Source organism: Castor canadensis, chromosome 11 (genome assembly GCF_047511655.1).
Source record: "Castor canadensis chromosome 11, mCasCan1.hap1v2, whole genome shotgun sequence".
Taxonomy (NCBI): domain Eukaryota; kingdom Metazoa; phylum Chordata; class Mammalia; order Rodentia; family Castoridae; genus Castor; species Castor canadensis.
The window spans coordinates 41129693-41157390 of NC_133396.1; the positions used below are offsets into that span (position 1 = coordinate 41129693).

Genomic DNA, 27698 nt, shown 5'->3' on the forward strand with positions numbered 1-27698 from the left:
CAGTTTACCATGTTTTACGACCCTGTTTCAAGGCTATCTTCCTCTTCATTCCCCCCTTTTGATGCTTTTTCCACTTGTAGACAAGCATCAACACTAGACTTTAGAAATTCCATAAGGTTCTTCTTGTCCCAAAGGCCTATATTGTGTTACTAAGAGCTGCAACTTTATCGCCTCCATCTGGGAGCTAATGAAGTGAGTTATGGCATTAAGAATGCATGGACCAAACACCAGTGCCAATAGAAGCTTGAGGATAGGGCCAGATAATGGAATAAGCCACAATGCCCAATTCCAGATATTGCTCCATTTGTTCCAAGAATTTGCTAATTCCTGTCTCCTATGTGCGACTCAGATATTGCTGAGCCATATCTCTGACTATTCCCAACTGATTTACAAAAAAGCAACACTTCATTTAAGAAAATGCAAAGCCCTCCCTTTCCGGCAGTGAGTAAATCCAACCCTCTCCGGTTTTGGAGGACCACTGATGCTAAGGTGTCCAGTTGGTCCTACAAAGTCATTATGGACTTCCCCACTTGCTCTATGTCATTTGTTAGCTCTGTGGATAATTGATTATAGCAGGCAGCTAATGAGGCAGTTCCTCCTATGCCTGTTCCTATCCCAGCTGTTATCCCCAGTCCGATTAATAAGGGTATAAATTGGGTAGCTCTCTTCGACTGCACGTGAGCTACTAAAGGCACAAGGAGGGTCTGATTATTGGGCACTATGTTTATTTGGGGGGGTGAGGAATGCTAGTGTACAGACGCCCTTCCAGTTAGCTGGCAAGCACCAATAAGTGAGGGTCCCACAGACAAAAAAGATTCCCAGGCTACTGCACCATAATCTGTCAACTGTACATCTAATGGTGGTAGCTGTACAGTTTTGGACTTGAGCACATTGGTCAGCAGCCAGTTCCCCAACCAAATAGTATCCTTTTGAACTGTAGATACAACTAGGGGCTTTCTGAAATAGCTGTATATTTTTTACTTTGGGTTTTGTACTGGTAGGGTTGAGAGGAGCTTCATGCCCACTCTGGTTGAGGAGGCTTACTGGGGTTGCTACATATTGGAGAGGACCTGAGGACATGCAGAGCCAGCAATCATCTGCCAATGGTAGGTTCATAAGATTAAGGAGGTGGTGGGTTGCATTTAGCAGGTTGTACAGTTGAGGTTCCAGGTTAAGTTCCCCTGTCCTGGAGGGGCGCCTTAATGGGGGTTGTGGTGGTGGCAGATCAATGTCTTCTACAGGCTTATGTCTGCCTAGGTAATCACCTTTGGGTGGCCTTTCCAGTTTTGTGACTCTCCCCTTAGTAAATTGATATGGGGGTGGGGTGGAAGGGTAAGGTGCCCAGACATAACGAGGTTTATTTCCTCCCCCTGTCATTTCATCATTCCATGCCTTTAAGGGGTCCCCATTCTTCTGCCAGCAAACCGTCTGCCCTATAGTGCCTTTGTTCTTGCATGACCCAGTTAGACCTGTCAGCTTTCCTTTATAGTAAATTGTCCCTCCTCTGGTGCATTCAGAAATTGATATGCTTCATACAGATGACAGATACTGATAAAAGGTGAAGGCACACCACAGTTTTCCCTGGAAGGAAAGTGGCCTTATGCAGGCTGAGCAGTCATCCTGGCCTCCCAATTGGATAACCTCAAAATGTAGCAGAGTTAGAAGGCAATAACACATCAGAGACCTCATGCTTGAGACTGGGATCTGGGCTACAGACAATACCAGACAGCGGATAGGCTTCCAACCATGAGGAGATAACAGATGACTAGTAGTAATCTCTGGCCTAGGTTCCAATCCTGGGGAGCAGTGACAGCCAGTCCTAGTGCGAACAGTATTTCAACAATGCTTATCAGCAGGATAAGGTATGGGTGACAGAAAAGGCGATACATCTGTGTCTTGGTGGGCGAATCCTCAGGCTTCCGCTGTGTGTTGACCAACCAGCTTCTGGGATGTTGTTGGGACAGGACTGGAGATCTCTCTGGCAATGGCATGCCACTGTGATGTCCTCTGGAGCCTTAATCTGAGAGGGTTAGTTGAATCTCAGACTGCCTGACAGTTGATGGGGTCCACGGGAGTGGCAGCCTTCTTTATCTGGGAGTGATGAATCCAAGGAATGATACCTGCAACTTTAACAGCTGTAGGAGTTGCTAATATTACTAGGTGGGGACCCGTCCAACTGAGTTGAAATGGTTCCTTTTTCCAATCCTTTACCCATACCATGTGCCCTGGTTGGTGGGGATGGGCCCAGCTACCCACGGAGATTGGGGCTCTTTCTAAAACTTACCAGAAAATGTGGTGTAGGGTTTTTCCTAAGGCCTGGAGATGTCGGGACATGTCTAGACTTCCAATATGCCTGAGGCCCCCTCTGAGCCTGTTTATTATGGGAGGGGGTCTACCATAGAGAATCTCAAAGGGTGAGTAGCCAGAGGGTCTAGGGGTACAGTGTGCCCTGAGCAGGGCTAAAGGTAGCATGTCTACCCAGGGAGATTGTGTCTCTTGACAGAGTTTAGCGAAGGTAATTTTTAGGGTTGGATTCATGCTCTCTACTTTCCCTGAACTCTGAGGCCTGTACACTGTATGGAGTTTCCATTTTATTTTTAAAATTTTGGCCAGGCCCTAAACTATTTCTGCCATGAAGGCTGGCCCATTATCTGATCCAATAGAAAAGGGAAGCCTGTATCTGGGGATAATTTCTCTTAAGAGAGCCTTTACTACCTCTCGTGTTTTTTCTGTGTGTGGGGGGGTAAGCTTCGATGCACCCTGAGTAAGTGGAGACAAGAACCAAGAGGTACCAGTATCCTCAACAGGGCTTGACCTCTGTGAAGTCCACTTCCAGGTCCTGAAAAGGCATAGTGCCTATAGTTTGTATCCCAGGGCTTAGCTTAGGCCCTTGACTCGCATTGTTTAGTGCACATGTGATGCATCTAGCACTCACTTGGGCGCACAGGGTGGGGAGCTTGGGAATGAAATAGCATCTGTTCAGTAGGTTTTTCCAGGGCTTTCAGTAGGTTTTCCCCAAGTGTGTTAGCTCGTGCTGTTGTTTTACCAGAGGGACTGCTACAGCACTGGGGACAGAGTCTGTGGTCAGGCAACTTCCACCAGCCCACCTTTTCTTTTATTCCCTTTTCATCTCTTGCCCATTGTTATTGCTCCTTGGTGTAATTTGGAATGGGAGGCAGCTCTGGAGCCAGCAGAAGCTTGGCTGTTTGCTTTGGCACTTCGGGGGAGTACCAAAGCTCAGTTCAGTTCTTCTGCCCTTTTGTCTGCCTGATCTGCCAGGCAGTTTCCTCTACTAACATAGTCCATGCCCCTTTGGTGGCCTCTGCAGTGCAAGACAGCCACTCGAAATGGTTCCCAGACTGCTTCTAACAGTTGGAGAATTTCTTCTTTGTTTTTAATCTCCTTTCCCCCTGCTGTCAGTAATCCTCTTTCTTTGTATATTGCTCCATGCACATGCAGGGTGGCAAAGGCATACTTAGAATCTGTATAGATGTTTACTCACTTTCCCTTTGCATATCATAGTGCCTGAACCAACGCCCAAAGTTCAGCTCATTGTGCAGACCAGCCTTGTGGTATGGCTTCAGCCTATATAACGTTGTTAGCAGTGGTGACTGCAAATCCAGCCTTTTTTCATCTGTTCTGGACAAAACTGCTTCCATCTGTGAAAAGTTTGAGCTCTGGATCTGAAAGATCCATTAGGTCTGGCTTGCTAGTATACACTTCGTCCATCACCTCTTTGCAATCGTGATCTGGAAGCCCTTCCTCTGTTGGCAGGATTTAAAGTTCATACAGTCTTAAGTCTGACTCATGGATTTTCACATAATAATCTTTGGAAATGGAGCTGGTCAGCCATTTATGACCCTGTCCATTCATTAGAGCTACGACTGCATGAGGAACTTTGACATTAACGTCCTGTCCTAGGGTGAGCTTATCAGCCTCCCTGATTAGAGTTACTGTGGCCACCATGGCCCGGAGACATGGAGACCACCAAGAGGCCACTGGGTCCAAGTGCTTTGACAGGTAAGCCACTGGCCACTGCCAGGGGCCCACCATTTGGGTGTGGACCCCCAAAGCTGTGTGATTTTTCTCACAGATGAAGAGATTAAAAGGTTGTTTTACATCTGGCAGCCCTAATGCAGGGGCACTGGTTAACAGCCTTTTTATTTCCTGGAAAGCCTTTTCTTGTTCAAGTCCCCAGTTTAGAGGGTTCTTTCCGGAGCCTGCCGTGGCCTCATAAAGTGGTTTGGCCAGGCTTGAATATCCAGATATCCATATGTGACAGAATCCTGCTGCTCCTAGAAATTCTCGGACCTCCTTCTTGGTCTTTGGCTGAGGGATGGAGCAGGCAACCCGCTTCCTCTCCGGACCCAGGTGCACTGTCCCTCTGAGATGGCAAATCTCAGGTATTGGACCTCTTGTTGGCAAATTTGGGCCTTTTTCCAGGAGACCTTGTAGTCTGCCTCAGAGAGTCAGGCCAGCAATGCCTTTGTCCCTTCCTGGGAGAAGCCACTTCTCCCGGTCATGGCTTGCCAGGAGCAGATCGTCCACATATTGAAGCAAAGTGCAGCTTGGATTTTCTTCCAGGAACACTGACATATCCGCTGCTAGGGCTTCTCCAAGCAGGGTAGGGGAGTTCTTGAATCCCTGAGGAATTCTAGTCCAAGCCATTTGCATTTTTCTTCCAGTATGGGGGTCTTCCCATTCAAAGGCAAACAAGCTGACTAACTGGTGCTAGGAGAAGGCAGAAAAAAGCACCTTACAGTTCCAGGCAAGTGAATCAGCTTACTTGTGGTGGTAGAAGGCTCAGGAGAGTGTAGGGATTAGGGACTACTGAGTGCAGTGTGATAACAACATTGTTGACTGCCCGCAGGTCCTGGACAGGCCAGTAATCTTCTCCCCTTGCCTTCTTGATGGGCAACAGTGGGGTGTTCAATGGAGATTGGCAGTTGATTAATATTCATGCATCCTTCAGCCACTGTAGGTGGGTCTGAATTCCCAGGCGTGCTTCCCATGGTACTGGACACTGCCTCTGTCTGACAGGGAGAGCCCTGGGCTTGAGTTCTACCGTTACAGGCACATGATTGCGAGCCAGTCCGGGGCCCGTTCTCAGCCTAGACATCAGGAAACTCCTCCAGCAGGCAAATGGTCTTCACCAGGGCCCCCTTTTCCTGGTGGTAGAGTTGCCATTCATCTTCTGTAGACGTGGTTACTGCCATGATGAGGGCGTTTGGTCCCCTCACAGTAAGATTTGCAGGCCCTCCCTGGTTGAAGGTGATTTGGGCTCTGAGCTTTGTTAATAAGTCCCTTCCCAGCAGAGGAATTGGGCATTCTGGTAAATACAGGAATTCATGAGTCACCTCATGCCCTTGGAATTGGCACGTCCGGGGTCAGCAGAACTGGCGGGCAGTTTGGGTGCCAGTGGCCCCAACTATTGTGGCTCTGCACTGAGTAAGTGGGGCCACCAGCTTAGTGACCACAGAATGCTCAACACCCGAGTCCACCATGAAAATCATTGGTTGGCCCCCCACTTTCATTTCATTCGTGGGCTTTCGGGAGCCTAGTAATAAGGAGCCCCGTCTTTCCTAGTCTGATCCAATTCCTGCTAGGCCAATGTGATCTTGGGCCTCCGGTTCGGGCTGCCATCCTGTCTTCTTTCCTGGAACAATTTTGTTAGGTTCCAATGATGTCCCCTTGCAATGGGGGCATTCATTTTTCCAGTGGCCAATCTCCTTGCAATAGGCACATTGGTCTCGCCAGAATGGGGTTCTCCCATTGGGTCTCCCCTTTCATGGTGGAGCTGACTGCTGAGTTGGGTCTGGCATCCCCAGTGCTGCAGCCAACAAGGACACTTTGGCTTTCATTCTTTATCAGCTTCTGTTTTTTCTTCATTCTCTTGATTTACAAAGACTTTATTTGCCACTTCTAACAGCTGGGTGGTATTCATCCCAGTGAAACCTTCAAGTTTTTGAAGTTTTCTGTGAATGTCAGCATATGATTGAGTCACAAACGCCCCTATTGACCATTCACAGGTTTTCTGGCACTTCTGGGGTAAAGGAAGTGCATATTCAGAAGGCCTCACAGAGTCTCTCATAAAAATCAGTTGGTGATTCCTCTGGCTTCTGGATAACTGCTGCAGTTTTGGACATGTTAGTTGGTCTCTTAGCTCCAGCCCTGAACCCATGTAGGAGGGCAGCATGATATTGAGTAAGGTCTCCTCATCCCTCTGCTGTATTGAGGTCCCAAGTGAGTTGAGCATCAGGGACCGCCTCTCTTGCCCAAGCTTCTGCATCTAGGGTTCCTGCTGGCACTTGCCCTTGGAGCCAGTGGCAAGCCTCTGTCAGAATTCGCCGCTGCTCTTCCGTATTGAAAAATGTCAGGAGGATCTGCCAAGTGGGCTGATGGGTCTGGAATATGGATTCTTGGAGATCGACCATAGCCTGAGGTTTTTCTGAATACGATGGTGTATGATTCCTCCAATTTAGGTCATTCAAACTGAAGGGCTGGTAATAAAGGATAGAGCATCCGGGCTGGACTGTACCATCAGCATCAACCTGCTGGGGCCCTTGCATCTCACAGAGAGACATCTACAAGGCCCTGGCTTGAGGGACCAGTGCCTGAGACAAGCGAAGGTGGCTCAGGGGCTGTAGACTCAAGCCAGGGACAGGTGTGGGACATCGCTGGGACTAGGAGGCTGCTGGCCGGGCTGAGAAGGGCTCACTGAGGGTGGTGGGCTGTCTGGGAAAGGTGACACTGGCTGCTCTGATGGTGAAGATATGCTGGGAATGCAGGGGCACTGGCAGCTCATCTTTTGGATCCCCTTGCAGAACAGGTTTGGTCAGATTCTGGTCTTTAGGATTTATTGCCTGAGCCACGAAAACTCTGCTCTGTCCCTTTTTAGTAGCACAGAATTGGACCCAAGAGGGAATGATCTGAGCCACCTGGAGCCAGGAGTCAATATATGGAAACTGGTTGGGGTACCCAGGGTTTCCTATTATGATCTGATAAATGGCTCTGATCATGGGCAAATCTAGAGTGCTTTCTGGGAGCCAGTTGACCCCAAAAGTGGGCCATTCTGACTCATATAGTATGTGCAGCCTTCCAGGAGACATTTTAATCCCATAATCGCCTGTGAATCCCTTCTTAAAATGTTTAAGCATACACTCCAGGATTGTGGGTTTTGAGGAACTTCCACCCATGGCAATTAGAAGTATCCCCTATTTCCACCCTATGTATTCCCCCCTGCGTCAGTGGCACAAAGACAAACAAGGATGGGTGCCCCTTCAGGAGAGGAGGCCAATCAGATGTCTGTCTGGCTGCATCCGGAAGGAACTTAGCATTGATGGCGGGGTCAGCCTTGTGACTCTGGATCAGGGATGCCCCCAGTGCCGCCCTAAGCCATATGAGATTCACCACAGTACTGCAGAACAGACCCACTCAGACCCCGTAGCTTTTCAGCTGTGGGGCCACAAACTCGAACCTGAAGCGAGGACGAATCAGGCCGTTCACTCACTCACACACTCACTCCGAAGTTATTAGTTTTCCTTCCCTCCTTCTTGGAAGATTCCCTGACTTGTGGAACTCCTCTCAGAGATTCCTGGGAGTGGATCAAGCTCCCATTCCGTCCAGTGGGATGGGACCTGACCTTGGATTGATTTCCTGGGGGTGGTGCGTACTGAGTCAGGACGAGACTGCCAGATGAGTTGGTCCACTTCTCCATGGAGTCCAAGCCAGATCAAGACTGCTCAGAGAGATGGGGCATCCGGGCAAAGGAGGACCCGGAATACCATTGGGTGGCATGCCATCTCTCATTAAGTCCTGTGTCCCTCCCTACTCTGATGCAGCCCAGCCGCCGGCTGGTGGCTCAAGGGGTCAGTCGGCTGGAATCTGGGCCCTCCAAATGTTGGGAACTATTTTGACAGATGAGAAGCCAAGCGACAATTGGAGGAGTGGAGAACTCAGATTTTATTTTTTACACCATCAGGTTCAGACATGTACCTGTGTCTAAGCCCTGAACAAAGGATTCACAGTATATTTAAAAGGCAATGCAGGGCATCGGGGTACAAAAATGTGCTGAGGTTATGGTGCTCTAACCAGTGAGTTAGAGACCTAAGATTGTATAGGTTAATTGGGCTGGTAGTGAGCTAGGGACCTAATGGTATTTTTTGTTGTTTTGTTTTGTTTTTTCATATGTGCCTACAATGCTTGGGTCATTTCTCCCCACTTCCCCCGACCCCCTCCCTTTTCCCCTGCCTCCTCCCTCTCTCCTCCTACCCCCTCGCTACCAGGCAGAAACTATTTTGCCCTTATCTCTAATTTTGTTGAAGAGAGAGTATAAGCAACAACAGGAAGGACCAAGGGTTTTTGCTAGTTGAGATAAGGATAGCTATACAGGGAGTTTAAAGACCTAATGTTGCTTAGATAAGGTCAGCAGGGGAGACCTGCTTTGGGAAGTTTATTTACAAGTAAAGACAAAGAAAGGAAGGAATGGGTGCTTATCTCTACATGGTGTCTTTCATCTCCTTCTGAACTTTTGCATGGCTCTAATGGGCAATTCCTCATGCTTTACAGCTCTGTCCCAGTTTACAGCTTTTAATTGACAGTTTACCATGTTTTACAACCTTGTTTCAAGACTATCTTCCTCTTCAAAACCACTAGTTGAATGGTTTGTAAACAAAAGATAGGAAAATTGAGGGGGAAAACGAACAAAAAAAAGTTTAAAGAAAAGAGATGAAAAAGTAAGGAGAAAAAATTGACAGTGTAAGAGGGATAGACAAATTAAAACTTCAAAAAAATATATAAGTCCAAATTTCTTCGTTGTTGAAAAGAGTGGATGTCTTCTGTGCTCTGTCAGTACACTGATTCCTCCCTTCCAATCTCTGGTCCTCAGGTTTTTGCCTGGCACCCTCTTTTTTGCTTACTAACTTGCCCACCTATCCTTGCTACCATGAGCCTGAGGTTTTCTTTCAGATTCATGGAGACTCAGGGAAGTAGTGCTTTTCAGCAGTCTGCTTTCTTGCCTCTCCCTTGTTTCATGCCTTCTAAGAAGTACCAGTCCTCTGTTTGCCAAAAGTGAATGCTGTACTCCGTGTATAGCTGTCCTTATCGCAACTGGCAAAAACCCTTGGTCCTTCCTATTATTGCTTATACTCTCTCTTCAACAAAATTAGAGATAAGGACAAAATAGTTTCTGCCTGGTAGCGAGGAGGTAGGGGGAGAGAGGGAGGGGGCGGGGGGGTTAAGGGAGGGGGTGGGAGAAATGACCCAAACGTTGGATGCACATATAAATAAAAGAAAAATAAATAAATAAATAAGTGAATGCTGTGTGAAGCATCCAAGAGCGGTCATTACTTACCACACAGGTTCTATTTTGCTCTCAATTATAGCCACCATTTACTGTCATGTTATAGTCTGAACAATATGCTTTGGTTATAAAGTAAATGCTTAGAGAATTGATAGATTTCTAAAACTGTGAGGCAGAGAGCATGAAAAAAATTCAAACTTAAATTCAAATTTTATTTTGATCCTACCTATAGCAATATATCCTGCTACATCCCATCCTGCCATCCTAATTTAGTTACCTGAGTATCCTACTGAAGCTGACAGTATTTTCAAATTAATCTCTAACTTCTTTGTTTGCATTTTGGAAATAAGAACTTAGGGAAAAGGGGTGATGGATGTATATGCCACTTCTGCCACTCCTGTCTTCTGTAAAATGTGTCTATATAATAGAAGACATATTCATATCATATTCATTCTAATCTACTTGGGGGAGGGATTTTTCTCATTTTGTTTTGTTGTTTGCCTTTTCCTTCTGGTCACTGAGAAACAGAGCATTTATAATGGCTTATAAATTTTTAGTGCTGGGTTCCTTGATTAAAATATTACCTAATCTAAGATTAAAATATCCTAATTAAGCTGGGTGCCAGTGACTCATGCCTAGCTACTTGGAAGGCAGAGATCAGGAGGACTGCAGTTCATAGCCAGCCATGGCAAATAGTTTGTGAGACCTAATCTCAAAAATACCCAATACAAAACAGGGCTGGTAGAGTGGCTCAAGTGGTATAGAGCCTGCCTAGCAAGAGTGAGGCCCTGAGTTTAAACCCCAGTGCCACCAAATATATATACCAATGTCCGATGGTAAAATCTGTCTCTTAGGAAAAGATTTACCTACAAATGGGGGCATTCTCTGACCCTCTAGTTGCACTCTACGGAAACACACATATTTTCTCCTAATGTTGTTATCTTTTTAATTTTCTTTATTATGTTATTTGGAATTATTTTCACTTGTTTCTTATTTGTCTCACTCCCATATACTAGTCTCAGCTTCTTACATCCAAGGGCTTCATGTCATTCCTTTGTGTCAATTGGATTGTTTTTTAATTATTGAGTTGTAGTAGTCCTTTGTATATGCTAGATACAAGTCCCTTATCAGACAAATGATTTACAAAAAATTTCCCCATTCTGTTGGTTTGTTTTTTCACCTTTTTATGGTGGTACTGGGGTTCAAATTCAGTGTCTGCTGCTCATTAGGCAAGCGCTCTACTATTCGAGCTATGCCCCCAGTCCTTTTTGATTTAGTTATTTTTCAGGTAGGATCTCATACTTTTTTGCAATAAACCTTAGACCACAGTCCTTCTGTATAATTGAGATATATAGTTGGGATTATTATAGTTGTGGTGATACACATCTGGCTTATTGGTTAAGATGGGGGTCTCACTAACTTTTTGCCCAAACTGGCCTCAAACCATGGTCTTCACAATCTGTGCTCCTGAATAGCTGGCATTGCAGGCATTCACCACTGTGCCTGGCCCCTGCCTTTTCACTTTCTTCATGGTATCTGGATGGCATATTTCTAGCCCTTGAATTCTGTGTTTTTCTTATTTTTTTGTTTTTCTTGTAAACTGTAAAATCTTAATTGCTAAGTTTCACACATCTGGAAACTGCTACTCCTTTGAGATCCTTGTTGCATACATTAGAGTGTCTGTACATGGTACCCATCTATTAAGGAATTTATCTTCAGAATCAGCCACCTCTGTCCCTAGATGTTTCCAGACAGACAGATAACTTGATTTCATTCTTGATGAGATACTATGGTTTATTGGTTTGTTTTCTTATAGGTGAATCGATTTAGTAAGGTGGAAGACCGAGCAATTTTTGTCACTGACCGTCACCTGTATAAAATGGACCCCACCAAGCAGTACAAGGTGATGAAGACCATCCCTCTGTACAATGTAAGTTCTCTCCAAATGAAAGACAGTTTATCTGATATTTGTTGAGGTATGCTGGGGGCGATAGATCTGCCACCAGTATCTCTCCCTAGGAACCCACACAGTTCTGAAATTTTGTGCCAACTTTGTGTTTTGTACAAATGTACAGTTTTTTATAGGAAGGGTCCAAAGTTTCCAATAGTTTAAAACATTTTTTAAAGTATAAGAACCATGGGTTCAGTGTGATCTTTATTCCTAATGTTTAAATATGCTGGTGTTTACTTTTATACATTTTGTAATAGAAATGGAATCAAGTAGAGCCAGGCACCAGTGGCTCAAGGCTGTAATCCTAGCTACTCAGGAAGCAGAGATCAGGAGGATCACGGTTCGAAATCAGCCTGGGCAAATATTTTGTGTGACCCTGTCTTGAAAAACCCTTCACAAAAATAGGGCTCTAGAGTGGGTCAAGGTGAAGGCCTTGCATTCAAGCCCCAGTACTGCCAAAAAAAAAAAGAAAAAAGAAATGGAATCAAGTAGAAATTGCTCTTTTAATGTAAACTTTATGTGGCTTCCAGAAGGTCTTCTCACCAGGATATTTTACATTTATTTGCTAGGTGAGTGATCTCTTATCTAAATCCACTTCATTCACTATATGCTAAACATGAAATTTAATGGGTATCTCCTTGAATCTCAATAAGATGATAGTGTTGTTCTTGGAACAATCTTGCTATGTTGCTCAGGCTGGTCTTGTACTTGTGGGCTGAAGTGATTCTCCTGCCTTAGCTTCCTGAGTAGCTGGGAATACAAGCACATAACCACACCCAGCTCAGATTTTTTTTTTTCCTGTTTAACAGTGTCTTCTTTACAAATGACTATTATGATTCTTCAGAAAGTTCCTGCTGGACTTCTAGATTTTTTTCCTTTGTCACAATTTTTCCCTGTTAGTGCTTATGAGGAAAGTCTGTGTTTATCTCTCTGAGGAGTGTTATTTAGAGATTATTTTCAATCTTTCTGGTTTATGCAAATGGGTACATGAAACATATTGTTTTGTGATTATGCATTGTTATATCAGGAGTCCTTTTGGTTGTAAGGAACAAAGAAAGCAAACTATTCTTGCCGTTACTGAATGGCTTATGGACTTATAAATAATGGGGTTGAGACTTGTCTTCATTATGGTGCCCCCTACTCTCACCCCCACCCAACCACACATATATACCTTGTTCTTTTTCAATAGACAGGCCATTGGATCACAGCTAAGAAGAAAACAATATTCTAAGACAATTTTGATTGTAGTCTTCTTAGCAAAGATTTGTAATTATATGTATCGGTCACAGTGTAAGTCTAGTAACATTGCAGTCATACAATAGGAGATGAGGGAGAAAATCATATCTTGTCAAAATCTAAGTATAAAATGCAACAAAAGTAAATTGTGACTTGTGTTTTATTTCTTTTCCTTGCTTTCTATTAAGGGGAGATTCAACAGGCACATGATATAAACTCGATAAATAGACAACTCTTTGAGCTAAAGTTATTTCCCAAACTATCTCCTTTTTTTTACATTGATTGGTTTATATTTGTAATCACTATTTGCCATCATTGTCATCGTCATTGTCATTGCTGATGATTATAATAATATCATATGACCCATAAGAATTAACAATAATGCACTACTGTAGTAAACGTGAACATAAGAGGGTGTTCAGTATTCCGCCATGTCCTTTTGTGTCCCTATGCCATTTTTGTGTACACCACCCTCATTTCCAGCAGCCAACATCCTTGTCTAAAGGCTTCCATCAGCAAGAACTCAACCTGCCCTCACACGTGGAGGGCCAGAAGTATAGTGACTAGTGGGCAAAGATAATTAATCATCGGCCATTAATCATCACCCACGATAATTTTCCAAAAATTCTCTGCAAAGAAGCTGCAATTGGCCACAGTGGTAGCTGCCTTCTCTTCCCTGAACCACTCCCCTCTCCCTTGCCACTGTTCCTGCTCCTCATACATCACACTTGCATTCTCATCAGCCTTGCCTCCAGTCTACTTCTGGGAGGAACTAACTTCAGAAGAGTAGCTGCCCCTAAGGAGAAGGCAGGTTAGCTGAAAAAGGGAACTTCCAACTGTATACATTTATTAAGTCTAAAGTTAATATTGCAAAACTTTAAGTCTGAGTGATAGGGGCAAGCTTATTTTATTATCTTTTATATTCTTCTGTATAATTAAAACATTGAAATTTTTTTTTAAAGTTTAAGACAAGGAACTGAAAAAAAAAAAGATAATGCTAGTAATAGTGTTGAAGTTGGGAGGGGATGAAGGAAAGTGATTTCAAGTTCAACTATAGCCAGGTGTGGTGGCACACATTGGCAGTCCCAGCATCAGGAGACTAAGGCAGGAGCATGGAGTGTTTTGAAGTCAGACTGGGCTACATAGGGAGTCCAAGGCCAGCATGAGCTATATAGCAAGATCCTGTCTCCCTCCTCCACCCTTCCCCTGCCACCAAAAAGAAAAAAAGTCAACTTCAACCATGTTGAGTTTCAGGTATTAGTGAAACTTTCAGATGTACATTCCATACATAAATCTTAAGTCTATTACTACAAAGTGGGAAGTGCTTGTCAAACACTTTCAAATCTATACATCACTTTTCCTACTTTTTCTGGTGTGACATGGATCATTCCTACAATTTGTTTTGGACATGATTGATCTCTTCCCTCTACTGTTTTTGAGTGTTATCCCATGACCAAAGCCTCATTTGGAATTGGGTCACAGATCCTGTTGAATATTGGGGTAGGTCATTAGTCTTTCCCAGTGAGAAGGATCAATGAGGGTGAGAAGTACTTTAAACAGGCCATGTTCATTAGGCATTCATAGGTACTTGGACTCTTCCCAGACACTGGTTCTAGTTGCCAGGATCCCAGTCATTGTCAACAGGACTTAAAATTGTGCTTATGAACCAGCATGGTAGTTTCCTCTGTTTCCCGAACTGCCTCCAGCCAGGAAATATAAAACTAGTATGTGTTGCTTTCCATATGCACCATAAAAACACCCAGCCAGTTTCACTATCCTCACACCTCCTGACTCACTGACTTCTGTAAATCAGCAGCAGCTAAGCCCCCAGCTGATTGACACTGATGGCACATGAGCCATCCAGTCCCCATAGTTCAGCAGTAGTAGGTTAAGTAGCTGCTTCATACCCACAGACAATGGGAGAGAACCACCTTTGCTCCTCCCAGTGGGACTGTAGCCACTGGAACCCCACCCACTATGGTGTCTTGCACCCCCTGGTGCTCGTTGCTTTTTTTGCTCGATCTTGAGTTGTAATGAACAGAGATTTAAGGGACCTCAAGAGGAAGGTAGGACTAGATTTTTTAAGTTCCACTTGTTATAGAATTACCTTTAGTCAGGATTAAGCACCATTTTCTGATCACATTCTCAGCAACTAAACCATTCAGTTCAAAAAATTACTGAGTATTCATTATTTGCCAGCCATATAGGTATCAGGGACACAGAAGTGACAAAACAGTCACAGACTCTGCCCTCACAGACTTTACATTCCACTGTGGGAAAGTAAATATGTATCTGTGCTCATATAAACACATGCACGCACATATTATTATAATCAATAGAGGTGATACAGGGAAAAGAAAATCAGGGAGGAACATGCAGAGTGTGAAGGTATTATAATTTTAAATAGGGTAATCACTGCTAATTCCAGCCCTATAACTTTCTGATATGATAATTTTCAAGCTTAACAGAGAAATTAAGGTACATTCATGTTCCTGCCTACACTCAGTGTTGATTTTTTTTTATCATATTTTTCTCCATATTCATTACCTCTCTCTCTCTTTCATGACACTTCTCCTCTAAAATATTCCTCCCAAGAGTAAGGTTGTTCTCCTTTATAACCACAATACCATCTTCATATCTAAGAAAATTGGTATTGCCATAATGTCATCTAAAATCCAAAACATAGGCAAATTTTCCCAATTATTTAAAGACTGCAACATCAAATCAACAACAACAACAAAAAATAGTATCCTTTCTAGGTACACGTTTAGATGTCCAGGAGTGGAACTATGCTAACACGTTATCTGCAGTTTATGTCTCTTTGGTTTCTTTTAGTACAAAACTGCTTGCTTGCTTGCTCTCTGTCTCTCTCTCTCTCTCTCTCTCTCTCTCTCTCTCTCTCTCTCACACACACACACACACACACACACACAGAGACATCTTTTATTTCCCAGGATATTGGCTTTTTAAAGCAATTTTATTGAGGTATAATATACCTCAATAAATTTACCTGAATTGTTTTCATCCAAAATTCATGTGTTGAAGTCCTAATACCAGTGCCTCAGATAGGGTCCTTAAAAAAAATAATTGGGGGCCAAGAATGTAATTTAGTGGTAGAGAACTAGTCTAGTATGCATAAGGCCCTATGTTCAATCCCCAGCACTAAAAACTTTTTAAAAATTTTTTTTCTAATTGCTAATTATTTGGGTAACTGTTGTGGGGCACACCTATAATCCCAGCATTTGGGAGGCCAAAGCAGGAGGATCTGAGGCATCAAGCCAGCCTAACTACATAGGGAGACCCTGTCTCACAAAAAAAGTAAGTTTAAAATGGGACCATTAGGGTTGGCCCTAATCTAGTATGTTTGCTGTCCTTATAAGAGGACAAACACAAATAGAAGTGAAGACCATATACAAGCCACAGCTAGAGAGGCCTCAGAAAAAATGACCACCACCGACACCTTGGTCTTGGCCTTCCAGTCTCCAGAACTGCAAGGAAATTAGTTCCTGCTGTTTGACCCTTGCAGCCTGTGGCACCTTCTTACGGCACCCTAACAAACTAAGGCACTTGTGTACCGCGAGGCTCACCATGGGAAGGCCTAGTCATTTCAGAAAATTCATGCAGTTGTATCATCATCACATAGGCTAGCTTTAGAACACTGTTGTTACCCCCAGAAAGGTCTCTCATGCTCATTTGCACTAACTTCCCACCCACATCTTCAGCCCTACACAACACTGTCCTCTCTGTCTCTGTATTTTTACCTTTTCTGGAAATTTCATGTACATGGAAACACACAGTAACTAGAGCTTTGTGTCCTTCACTTAGCATAATATTTTTGAGGTTCATTTGTGTTGTTCTGTATGTCAGTGGTTTGTTTTATTGCTGAGTAATATTCCGTTGTGGGTATACCATATTTCACATTTCTATTCACCAGTTGATGGACATTTGGCTGCTGTGCACATTCACGTACAAGTCTTTATGTGAGCATATGTTGTTGTTTCTCTTGGGTAGGTAACCTAGGAATGGAATTATTCCATCATATGACACTTATCATATTCATGGACATTGCATGACATTGATTTTTGGGGTTTTTTTTGGTTTTGTTTGTTTGTTTTTGGTGGTAGTTGGGGGTTTGAACTCAGGGCTTTGTGCTTGCTAGGTAGGTGCTCTGCAGCTTGAGCCACTCTGCTAGCTCAACATTGACTTTTTTAAAGAGTACAGGATTTATTGTCCGGGTTTTTCTGGCTGTTGCCTCATAGTTCATTTAACTTAGTTTCCTGTTCTCTGCATTTCCTATAAACTATAGGCTAAGGCGGGAGGTGTTAATTGTATTTGAATAGTACATATTTTATAAGGGTAATGGGGAGGGTGAATATGATCAAAGTATGTTATCTGTATATATGAAAATGTCATAAGAAATCTGTTATTTTGTACAATTAATATACACTAATTTTAAAACACCATTGATTTACCTACTTGTTGATTTCCAGCATCCATGTTTTGCAGCACTGGAGTTGTTAACTGGCACCCCTGTGGACCACCTTCATCAGCTAGAGCACAGTGCTTACATTCTCTGCCTTTGGCCTTTATTGTACACACTCCCCTCTCATCCTCGGCAGCTTCTCTCCCACCTACTTCACCTACTTCAGTGAGACTGTTTCATGCTTTTTTTAACATAGTCAGGTTCTCCTGTCATATTCTGTATTCCTTCCTGGAATCTCCCAATCTCCTAAATTATTTATTTTTAAGTTGCCCACATTAGGGTTTCCTCTTTGTGCTATAAAGTTCTGTGGGTTTTGACAAATGCACAGTGTGATGTGTTCACAATTACCACATCATTTAGAATAGTTTTACCTCTCTTAAAAATCCCCTGTGCATAACCTATTCATTCTTCCCCGTCTTTCCACACACACACACACACCCCAACCCTTGGGAATTACCACTCATTTTCCTGTCTCTCTAGTTGTGCCTTTTCTAGGATGTCATATAATCAGCATCATATAGTATGTAGCCTTTCCAGGCTGGCTTCTTTCACTTAACAATAAGGTTCCTTCATGCCATTCTGGGGCTTATAGCTCATGTTTTGTTTTTAAATTGATGAGTAATATTCTACTGTATGGAAGTACATAGTGTGTTTATCCATTCATTCTTTTTTTCCGTATTTGCATGCAGTATATTTTGAGCAAGTTCACCCCCTCTATTATGGTCCCTTAACCCTTTTAAAACAATATTTGGTGGGTTCCTTTATGCTATCTCCATATATATGTAACATACTTTGATCTTCTCTACCCTTCCTCCCCTCCATCCCCCCAATCCATTCACTCTTGAAGGACATTTTGGTTGCCTCCAATGTGGGGCAACCAAATTTATGAATAAATTTATGAATAAAGCTACTGTAAATATTTACATGCAGGTCTTTTTCATGGACACAAGTTTTTGAAACAGTTGGATAAATACCTAGGATTGCAATTGCTAGATCATGTGGTAAGACTAAGTTTAGCTTTATAAGAACTGTCAGTTTCTTCAAAAGTGACTCTAACATTTTACATTCCTAACACAATTACAGTTCCTGCTGCTTCACGTTCTTACCACTATTTGATATTTTCAGTTTGTTTTTAGCCATTTTGTTTTGTTTTGGAGTGTCCGAGATTTTAAACTCAGGGTCTTGCACTTGGTAGGTAAGAGCTCTAAACACTTGAGCCACACCCCTGTCCCTTTTTACATTAGTAATTTTTCAGATAGAGTTTTGTACTTTTTCCCAGGCCAGCTTTGGACCACTGTCCTCCTACCTCTGCCTCCCAAGTAGCTGAGGTTACAGGCGTGGAACCTGATGTCTGCCTTGTTCTTTGAGATAGGGTCTTTGCCCAGACTGACCTCAAACCATGATCCTCCTATCTCTACCCACCAAGTCCTATGATTACAGACATGAGCCACCATGCCCAGCTCTTATTTCAGTTATTTTAATGTGTATAATTATATAATGTATCTTTCTGTAATCCTAAAATATATATAACTCAGTCTCAATCTTAACTGCAAAACCATCTCTCCATTCTGAGTTGGTTTATGTTCAGAGTAGACTCTGATATTTATGAGAACTAAGCCAATACAATTAAAAGATGAATTTGGCACCTTTTCCCCCTCTGACTAGCAAGGGTTATCCAGTCAATTTGTTATTTAGTGATGGTTCCAGACATTATTCACAGAAAATATGAAAACAGGAAATCATAGCAGGTTTTTGAGAATATTTTCAGAAAGCACTATTCTGTCAAATGGTATGGCCACATGATTGTAATCAGTGATCTGAAAATGAAATATTCAAGTTAAAGACAACCTATTAGTAGCTAGGTGACTTTCTGTGTACAAATCCTGTATGCTTAGGTTAGGGTTTCAGCCAGCTGGAATTTGTATTATTGTCAAATTAATATCATCCACTTTGAGTCACTTTCTATGCTAGATCTGTATATTGTACTATCACACAAAAGCATTAGTTCCAATGCAGTTGTCAAGAAAGGTTAAAATTTTTGTAGGGAGGCCAGGTGCAGTAGGATTACACTTGTAATCCTAGCTACTCAGGAGATAGAGATCAGGAGGATAGTAGTTCAAGGCCAGTCCAGGCAAAAAGTTCAAAAGACCCCAGCTCAACTAATAAGCAGCAGGCATGGTGACGCATGCCTATCATCCCAGCTATTCGGGAAACTTAAATAGGATCAAAATCCAAGCTGGCCGAGGCATAAAAACAAGGCCCTATTCAAAAAAATACCTAAAGCAAAAAGGGCTTGGGAGCATGGCTTAAGTAGTAGAACACCTGCCTGGCAAGTGTAAGTCCCTGAGTTTAACTCCCAGTACCACCAAAAAAAAAAAAAAATTACCCCCCAGGGGGTTGTGGGGTCAAAATTTAAATGTTTTGTGAAGCTGGGAGGTTTGAGGTTGCTGGAGGTTTGTTGGTTTGCTAGATGTGGAGAACAAAAGCCAGACACTATACCATTATGCCATTTGTGTCCAAAATTTGATCACAGCCACTTCGACTCTCAGAGTCATCCTGGGAGATTATTGCAGGTTGGTAGAAAAGATTGCTGCCTGTGACTGAGGCTGCCATTGGGGTCCATGTAGACCTTGGTGCTCACAAAGTGGGTTCTGAGATTGAATATAATTTGCATAAACATGAAATCTGTTGGCGGCTTTTGAGGGAGACTGCATAAACTGGAGCACTTAACCTGACCTCAGCTGGAATTCTGCTTGCCCTTCTTTTGTTGGTGAGTGTGTTAGTTTTGCCTGATGAATTGGTTTGAATAATGTTTGAATCTGCCCATTAATGTTGTTTTGATATAGTCCCTTTTATCAGTATGGGCTTGATGGCTGAGGAAGTAGCCAATTAATTACACACATCCCTCCTTTAGTTCAGTGAAAAATATGAAGCAAGCAGGGGAGAGGAAAGAGACAATTATCTGAACTGATGTGCTAGTTTCGTAGAGGTAAATGGATTGTAATTATGCCAGGCTTCATGCTTTATTACTCTATTTGACATGACTTGCTGGAAAGATACCGTTCTGTTCGGAAGATGGATTGTCCTCGTAATGTGGGAGGGGGAATGTGCGGGGTTGGGGGGGAGCAGCTGTGTTGAAATCCATCCTCCTGCTGGCTCTGCTCCCCACCATTTCTATAGCACCCTCCCCTCCTGGCGTTGTCCCAAGGGAAAGCGTTTCCATGGTAACCTCAACACAGGCAGTCAACTGATGTCTGGCACTGCCTGAGCGGGTATGCACTACCCTTCTTTTCTCTCCATCCTCTCTTAAGTCTTTAAACTGTATTTATTAGTGCTTTTTTTTTTAAGAAAGTGTCTAATCTCTTAATGTCAGACCCTAAGTGGCACTCAGGTTTGTTTGTTTATTATTTAGGTAATAAATTTACCTTCCTAATTAATTCTCAGCAAATCCTGGGAGCTGTATTATTTTGAACATCTTATGCAAAATGTTTATATTTCTGCCTATTATAACAAAGACGTTACTTAGCAAAATTAGATATTTGGGAACACCTGTTCTTAGTAAAAAAGAAGTGATGTCAATATAAGATACAGTTCTTACTCTGGCTTTGGAGATCAAAACAAATCTTTTTATTCTCCCTATAATTTTGTTAACACTCATTGATTTTATCACCGGATGTGAATAGGCTATATGGTTTTAAAATACTTCTTTAAATTGTGACAATTAGGCCATTGTTCTCTCTCTCTCTCTCTCTCTCTCTCTCTCTCTCTCTCTCTCTCTCTCTCTCTTTTTGTTAATAAGAGAAAAGCCAAAATTTCAGCGCTTCCTTGTTGATTGTTTTCCTGGCATGAGTTCAGAAGTAAATGCCTTTTGTTATACTGGTTAGAGACCACTGCTTGTGTGAACCAGGACTAAGCAAACCAAATGAAGGTTCTTTCTGACACAAGGTAGAGTCCGTTTTCATTAATAACATACTTGGAAATTCAAATTTAAAAGATAATAGGTATGCCACCACCTTACCTATGCAGAAATCAGATTGCTAAAAACAAGATCCTTTAAAAAAAAAAACCCTAAACAGAAAGATCTATAAGCAGATCTCTGCTTTTACAGAAATAGATGTCACCATGCTGAAGCAGTAATAGGCTTCTTTATACAACCATGTTAGGGGATTGAGGATATGGCTCAGGAGTAGATCCTGGCATATTTGCCAGCGCTACAAAAAGAAATGACAACTCTCAGAGCTCTTTCTGCACATTAAATACTTTGAGCAGCTACTTTGTGCCATGCATTTGGCAGGCACTAGCAATTCAAGAGTATACCACGCAGTCTACCCAGGATAGCTAGCACAGCACAGTGCCTGGGACACATGCCGTGGCAGCCTTGAAGTACAGTCACTATGATGCTCTGTTCACCATGATTCCATGCTCTCAGGAGGAAACTGGCATTCAAGCAGTGAAACAGCCCACACAAGGCCACCAAGCTCACAGAGGATGGAGCTAGCTTTTATACCTATGTCTGTGTGACCTAGCACGCAGTCATTGCTACCTCTCGTTTGTGAAGAATAACACATAAAACTAAAATAAGATTTTAAGAAGAAAAAGATAACAAAACTAACATCTGTCACATGTGTAATGCCACACATTTGTTAGGTGCCGGGGGCGGGAGCGGGGTGGGGGGGGGGGTTCCTTTAGATTCCCAGTTTCCATGCAAAGTCACAGGTACTTGAGATCCACACACATGAAAGAATTTCGAGGTATCTCACATACAAAGGAGATTCTCACAAGGTAAAACTTTTATCAAGGATTTATTTTATTATAACAGGATAAACTAGGGAGAAGTGGGGGAAAAAGGGGGAAGAAAACATTTCCTACTCTCCACACAGGAAATGGGACTAGAGACTCAAAATGGCAGTTCTTATCTGTAGCCCTTATGCTTTCTGAGCCAGGAGAATACACGAGGTCATATGTCTAGCAACCCCTAATCATTAGACAATGGTTCTGGGTGTTTGAGTGCTGTTTATTATTTTAAAACATAGAGATGGAATCTACCCAAAATAGATGTTTTAGGACTTCCTTTGCCAGACATGCCTGGCAATGTCATTCTTTTGTCCCTCTACCCATTCAAGGAGCCCTGAAGCTTCTTAACATCTCAAAGGGAAAGGCAAATGCAGACAGCCCTTCAGTCTCCCTGTCCTTGTAACTGAACATCTAAAAGGAAGTGATGGGAGGGGAGCTTACTGCTGTTTTTCAGTTTTTACTTCCTAGTTCTAAAGTCTGAGTTTGGCACTTAATATTTATTAATTTTAATTTCCCTCAACTATCTATCCTGCTTCAATTTAATCCTGTTGTATTTCCCTCATTCTAAGAATCCTGTGCGGGAAGAAAGTATCTTTTCATAAATAAAGAAACCAGTTCTCAGACAACTTTGTCACTAATACAGGATTTCAATACAGTTTTTTCTGACCTCCAATTCCAGGTGAGCCACAAAATTAGACGTCCTGGCTGAGCTGCATATATTGCTCCCTGTTTTTATCTTTGCATTTTCCTTATTTATTTATGTAAGTCTTCTTATATTCATAACTGCTCAGTGGCTCCAAGGGATGGTTCATTAAAATATGAAAAAGAGAAAAAATTGAGGGGGGTGGGGGGAGGTAACTGCACATTGAAAAGCATTGCCATGTAGTCCTATTTGCACAGCTGTTGTGCTCTTAATTGTAGCCCTGCCTTTTCAGAAAAGAAAAGATACTGTATCCTCAAGAAGGCCAGGGAAAGAGTGTGTTCAATGCTAACCTGATACTTGGAAGACTTGAATTTGGTTATATTTACTTTTCACTTTTAAAGCCCAATTAAAGATACTTGAACATTCTAACTCAGGGGTTCCCCTTAGCTGCTCACTGGAGTAGCTTGAGGGAGTTTTTGTTTTCTCTGGGTTTTGTTTTTCATTTTGATTTTGGTGCTAGAGATTGGATCCAAGGTCTGGGGCATGGTAAACTGTGCTCTACCACTGAACTACACCCCAGAACCCATGGGGAGTGTTTCAACCATATGCCCCGCCACCCCCCATACCTAGGCCATACTCCAGACCTATGAAGTCAGATCTCTCAGGTAGGCATGGGGGCAGGGGGAGTAAGGCCTTTTCCACCCTTCTTAGTTCTTATGTGGGCTCTTTGGCTGGATCTAGGAGCCCAATTAATAAAAGTGCTGGTTAATAAGGGAAAACCATAAAAGTTTTCTACATTGTCCTTTGCACCAGGGAACTTCACGAGAGAGTGAAGTCTGAAGAAATGACCAAAGCATGATGCTTTTATACTATCCAGACAAAGAACAAAAATTTGTGAAGGAGTTGAAGGAAAAGTGAATCTCTGGACTAGAGTAGTAAATGCTAAAGAATATGTGGGGAGTAGAAGCTAGTGGAAGATAAGGATTACTTCATGTTCCTCACAGTCTCAACCTCACATCTCTGGTGATCAAGGCTACTTCCCAGCCTTGGTATGTGAAGGACACCATACCAAAGAGTCATTGGGGCTTGCTGCATGTTGGAAAAGATGAACCAGGTGACCCTTTCTAAAGCTACAGGCCATTTTAGCTAAAGTGATCCACACAGTGCCATGGCACTTCTCAGCAGGTGTCAGTGTAGGAAAAGCTCCAAGGTGGCTCACACCGGTAATCCCAGCTGCTTGGAAGGTAAAGATCAGAAGGATTGTGGTTTGACGCCACCCTAGGCAAAAAAGTGAGTGGGACCACATCTAAACCAACAAGCCAGGCTTGGTGACATGAGCCCATTGTCCCAGCTGTGTGGAAGGTATAAGGAAGAGGACCATAGTCTGAGGCTGGCCCTGGGCAAAAACCCAAGACACTCCCTGAAAAATAACTAAAGCAAAAAGGGCTTGGGGGCACAACACAATTGGTAGAGCACTTGCCAAGCAAGTGTGAGGCCCTGAGTTCAAACCCTAGTACTGCCAAAAGGTGGGGGAGGAACCCATAAAAAACAACTCTCATCCTGTGACTCCCACCCCGCCTCAGTAGGAAGGTGCCTAAATTGTTCCTGAGTTCCCAGGCATCAGATAAATGAGTTCATTTTCTTTGTTATTTGTTGGGTCCAGAACAAACTTTGTTTACATAAAATTGTTACTGTGAAGTTTATTGTATTACAGAGAGACTGACTTTCTAAATAATAGGCATTGAATAGATTTCATTTTATTGAGATTTTGCCATGGATAGAGGATGTCCAGTGGAGGGAACATAGTTGACCACTTCAACTGTGGCCTTGCTTAATTCATCATGCAGACAACTGCACAGCTTCCTCACTTCAGTCAGATCTCTGCTCACATGTAACTTCAAAGGGGTTGCCTGGAACAATGCCCCCACCCCCTATCCTTCTCTGTGCCATTATCCTCCCATTCTGTCTTCTTCATCACCACCTAGTTCTTAGGGTCTGGCTTCCCCATCCCTATCAGAGCATAGTCTTCACAAGAGATAAGTCATAGACTCTACTGTCCCCAGAACACTTCCTGCCATGCAGTAGATGCTCAGTAAATGGGTGTTGATGATGAGCTGGAGGGGTCAAGATGGGAGACAGGAAAAGCAGTTAAGAGGCAGATATTATAATCTGTTAAGAAATCACAAGGGTCTGAACTCAAGCAAGAATAGGAAAGAGGGAAAGGGGGGATTCAAGAGCAACTGAAGTAACAGAAACAACAGGCCTTGGGCATTGAGGAGAGAAAAGAGGTATAGAAAAGTGTCTTTCTTTCTTGACACCTAGATAGATGGTGGTGCTGGTTTCTCACCAAGATGACAAGTGCGGGAAAAGAAACAGATGTGGAAGGAAGTTTAGTCTTAAATGGATGTCACTTTTAGTGTGTAGGGGATGGAGTGCATAAAATGGAGAGGCCATCAAGGGTGGAGACTGTCTTGCTCCCATGGCAAGACACCACAGAGTAGCTTGAGCAATGGAAATTTATGTCTCACAATCCTAGAGGCCAGGAAGAACCATCATCACAGTACAACCTATTAAATGCTCAAACCAGATGTATGCAGGAAGGGCTATGAGAGGCACAGAGTAGGGTGGAAATGGCTTTTCTGAACAAAGAAGACTTTTAGGGGTCCATAAGTGTATCCCAACACTTACGCATTTTTCTGCAAACGGCACTGATAGTTTTGGTTTGTTTTTTTTTTTCCTGATTCTTGAAGGGGTATGTGGTCCACTGCTTTTGGCAATATAGAGTAACAGATTTTAAGTGGCATAATGAAACTTGTTTTATAGGAAGCCGATTCTGATAACATTATGAAAAATAAGGACCAAAATAAGAAGAGGTAATGAAATAAATACCATTTCAGAGACTCTTGGAATAGCAGTGGCTACAGAAATTGAGAGAAAAGACAAGACATAAGAGATTTCCAAGTCATTCTTAATTCAAGTTAACATTCTTTTAACAATTTTCTGTATGTACTAATTCAATTTTCTACATGTAGTGATTTAGTCACTAATTCTCCATGAAGTAGGCAGTATTAGAACATCATTTGCAGGTGAATAAACTGAGGCATGAAGCATCAATAGGGCTTACCTAAGAACGTAAAGTTAGGGAGAGGTGGTGCCAGGCCCAGAGCCTGTGACCTTACACAGTCCAGCCACTTCAGGGGTTGGGATGCTATGGCTGGTGGCACATCATTGAAATAGAGCCCTGACAAAGAAGAGTAGTTAGGTGAAAAGTTTCATTTTATTCAGGTCAAACGTGTTCCCTGTCGGCCCTCCAGACCCCAGGTTGTCCTTTCCCCAGACAGCCAGAAGTACCATCTGGAGCTCCAGAGGGAAGTCTGAGCTTGACATTCACATTTGAGGATTACCAGTATGTGCAGTCCCTTCTCCCCAATCCCTAAGGGTGGCTTCTCAACTTCATTGTAAATTCCCCTGGCAGAAAGGAACATTTCCTAATCTATTTGCATGCATAGTCTTGGATAAAGAGTCAGACTTCCACTTCTGAGAGAAATGGAATAGATGCATCTCTCCCTACCCAGCTCATAAATTACAACTACATGCCTTGGGCATCATATTATAAAACAAACACAAAATGATTCTGAGAACTGGGAGGAACCAACTGGTTCCTGGGGTTTCTGGACCTGGGGTTTCTGGACCAACTGGGGCCCTCAAACTCAAGAAACAACATTTATTATCTTTTTTGGGGTTTTGCCTCCTGTATATATTGGACTGTGTGCTGGAGAAACTCACAACCCATACACCAGTGGAGAAAACAACAGAGAAGAAAAACTTGTTCCCTCTTGCCACAGGACAAGGAAACAGCAGCCTAACAAATCAGAAAGCCTTTTGACAATAAATACCCTTTTCCAGAAAAGCACCAGAGACAAAAAAAAAAAAACCACTAAACACCCCCAGTTTCTACCAGCTAAGTCATAGTAAAAAAAAAAAAAAACCCAGGCCTGCACCCTTGCCCAGCAATAGAACCCTCTCCAGACCCTTCCCAGCTAGGAACATCTAGGAGTCCCAGGGTGGACTCCTAGAATTTTACTACACGTGTTCATGTGCACACACACACACACAGGGTAAAGAGGTGCTCCTCCCTTCTCCATTGGCTAGTGGAGGCTGAGCACAGAGCCCAGGTTCCTCACTGAGTCTGGACTTCCATTCCTATCCAACAGTTAAGTAGTATACCACCTTTCCCTACTGGCCCATTTTTTAATGGAGGTCTACTAAAATAGAAAATTTAAATATAATCCAGTCTCATAATACAAATATCCAAAATGACCTGGATGGAATCAAAAATCACTCATCACAGCTAAAATAACAAAAGCTGGTGTTCACAGTTTCAGTTGTTGGCAAATACAGAACAGGAACAGTGAATTTAACATGATGAGTTAATAATCTTTTTGCTTTGAGAGGATCATTAATTTGTAAGGGAAAAAATTACAAGACCAACAAGGAAAGTTGGTCTTTTAAGAGAGAAAAGTTGGCATTTTAAGAGAGAAAAAATAAATTTAAAGTAGATATAAAACTGGATTCAATTAGTTAAACAATTATCTTTGTAAAAATAATTTAACTAGGACCCAGTTTAATAGTTACCATCTAGATCAATGGCTTTATACAACTGGAATCACTTGGGAATCTTTCACAAATGATACCTAGTTTGTAAAACTATATAGCTAATCTCAAACCAAATAAAGCAAGAGGGTCCCTAGTGTGAAGCCATGGGTGTAAGCCACTGGCTCAAATGAGCCACCATCAGAATATAAGTGGAAAGATTTGTACACCACCTAAAGAGGCAAAAGAGATGGGGCACAGTTAAGCACTTCAACTTTGTATGATTTTCCTAAGGGAATACCCTTTGGGGCCATTTGTCTTTCTCATGCACCCTTTGTGATGAATTTGATTATCTGGTTCCCAAGCCCACAACAATAAATCTGAAGCAGTAATTAAAAGGGAGTCTGTCCACCATAGGCAGGCATATTGATGATTGCAGTGTATAAAAGTGTGGGATAATCAGAGGAGATTTAATTCAATTCTACAAGATAGCTTGGTCTTGACAAAGTGCTTTTTTGGACTATTTCCTTAGAGCAGTCTTTTTGGAATTAAAATTCAATTTTTCGTAAAACTATTGTACTATTTACCTTACCAAGTTGTAAGGTAAACTCCAGTACTAAAACTGCCAGATATTCTCAGAAAGAGACCTCCAATAGGCCTGAAATTCTCAGCAAAAATGAGACAATTACCCATGATC

The 27698-nt window shown here is 42.6% G+C and overlaps 1 protein-coding gene across 4 annotated transcripts in view; it reads left to right on the forward strand.

Annotated features, from left to right (window-relative positions):
* Positions 1-27698, forward strand: part of Myo1d (myosin ID) — a 343577-nt gene that overhangs the window by 222082 nt on the left and 93797 nt on the right. For all 4 annotated transcript variants that reach the window (XM_074046362.1, XM_074046359.1, XM_074046360.1 and 1 more), the window contains one exon: positions 11118-11231. In XM_074046362.1, the coding sequence (XP_073902463.1) occupies positions 11118-11231 (114 nt within the window). The remainder of the gene's footprint in view (positions 1-11117; positions 11232-27698) is intronic.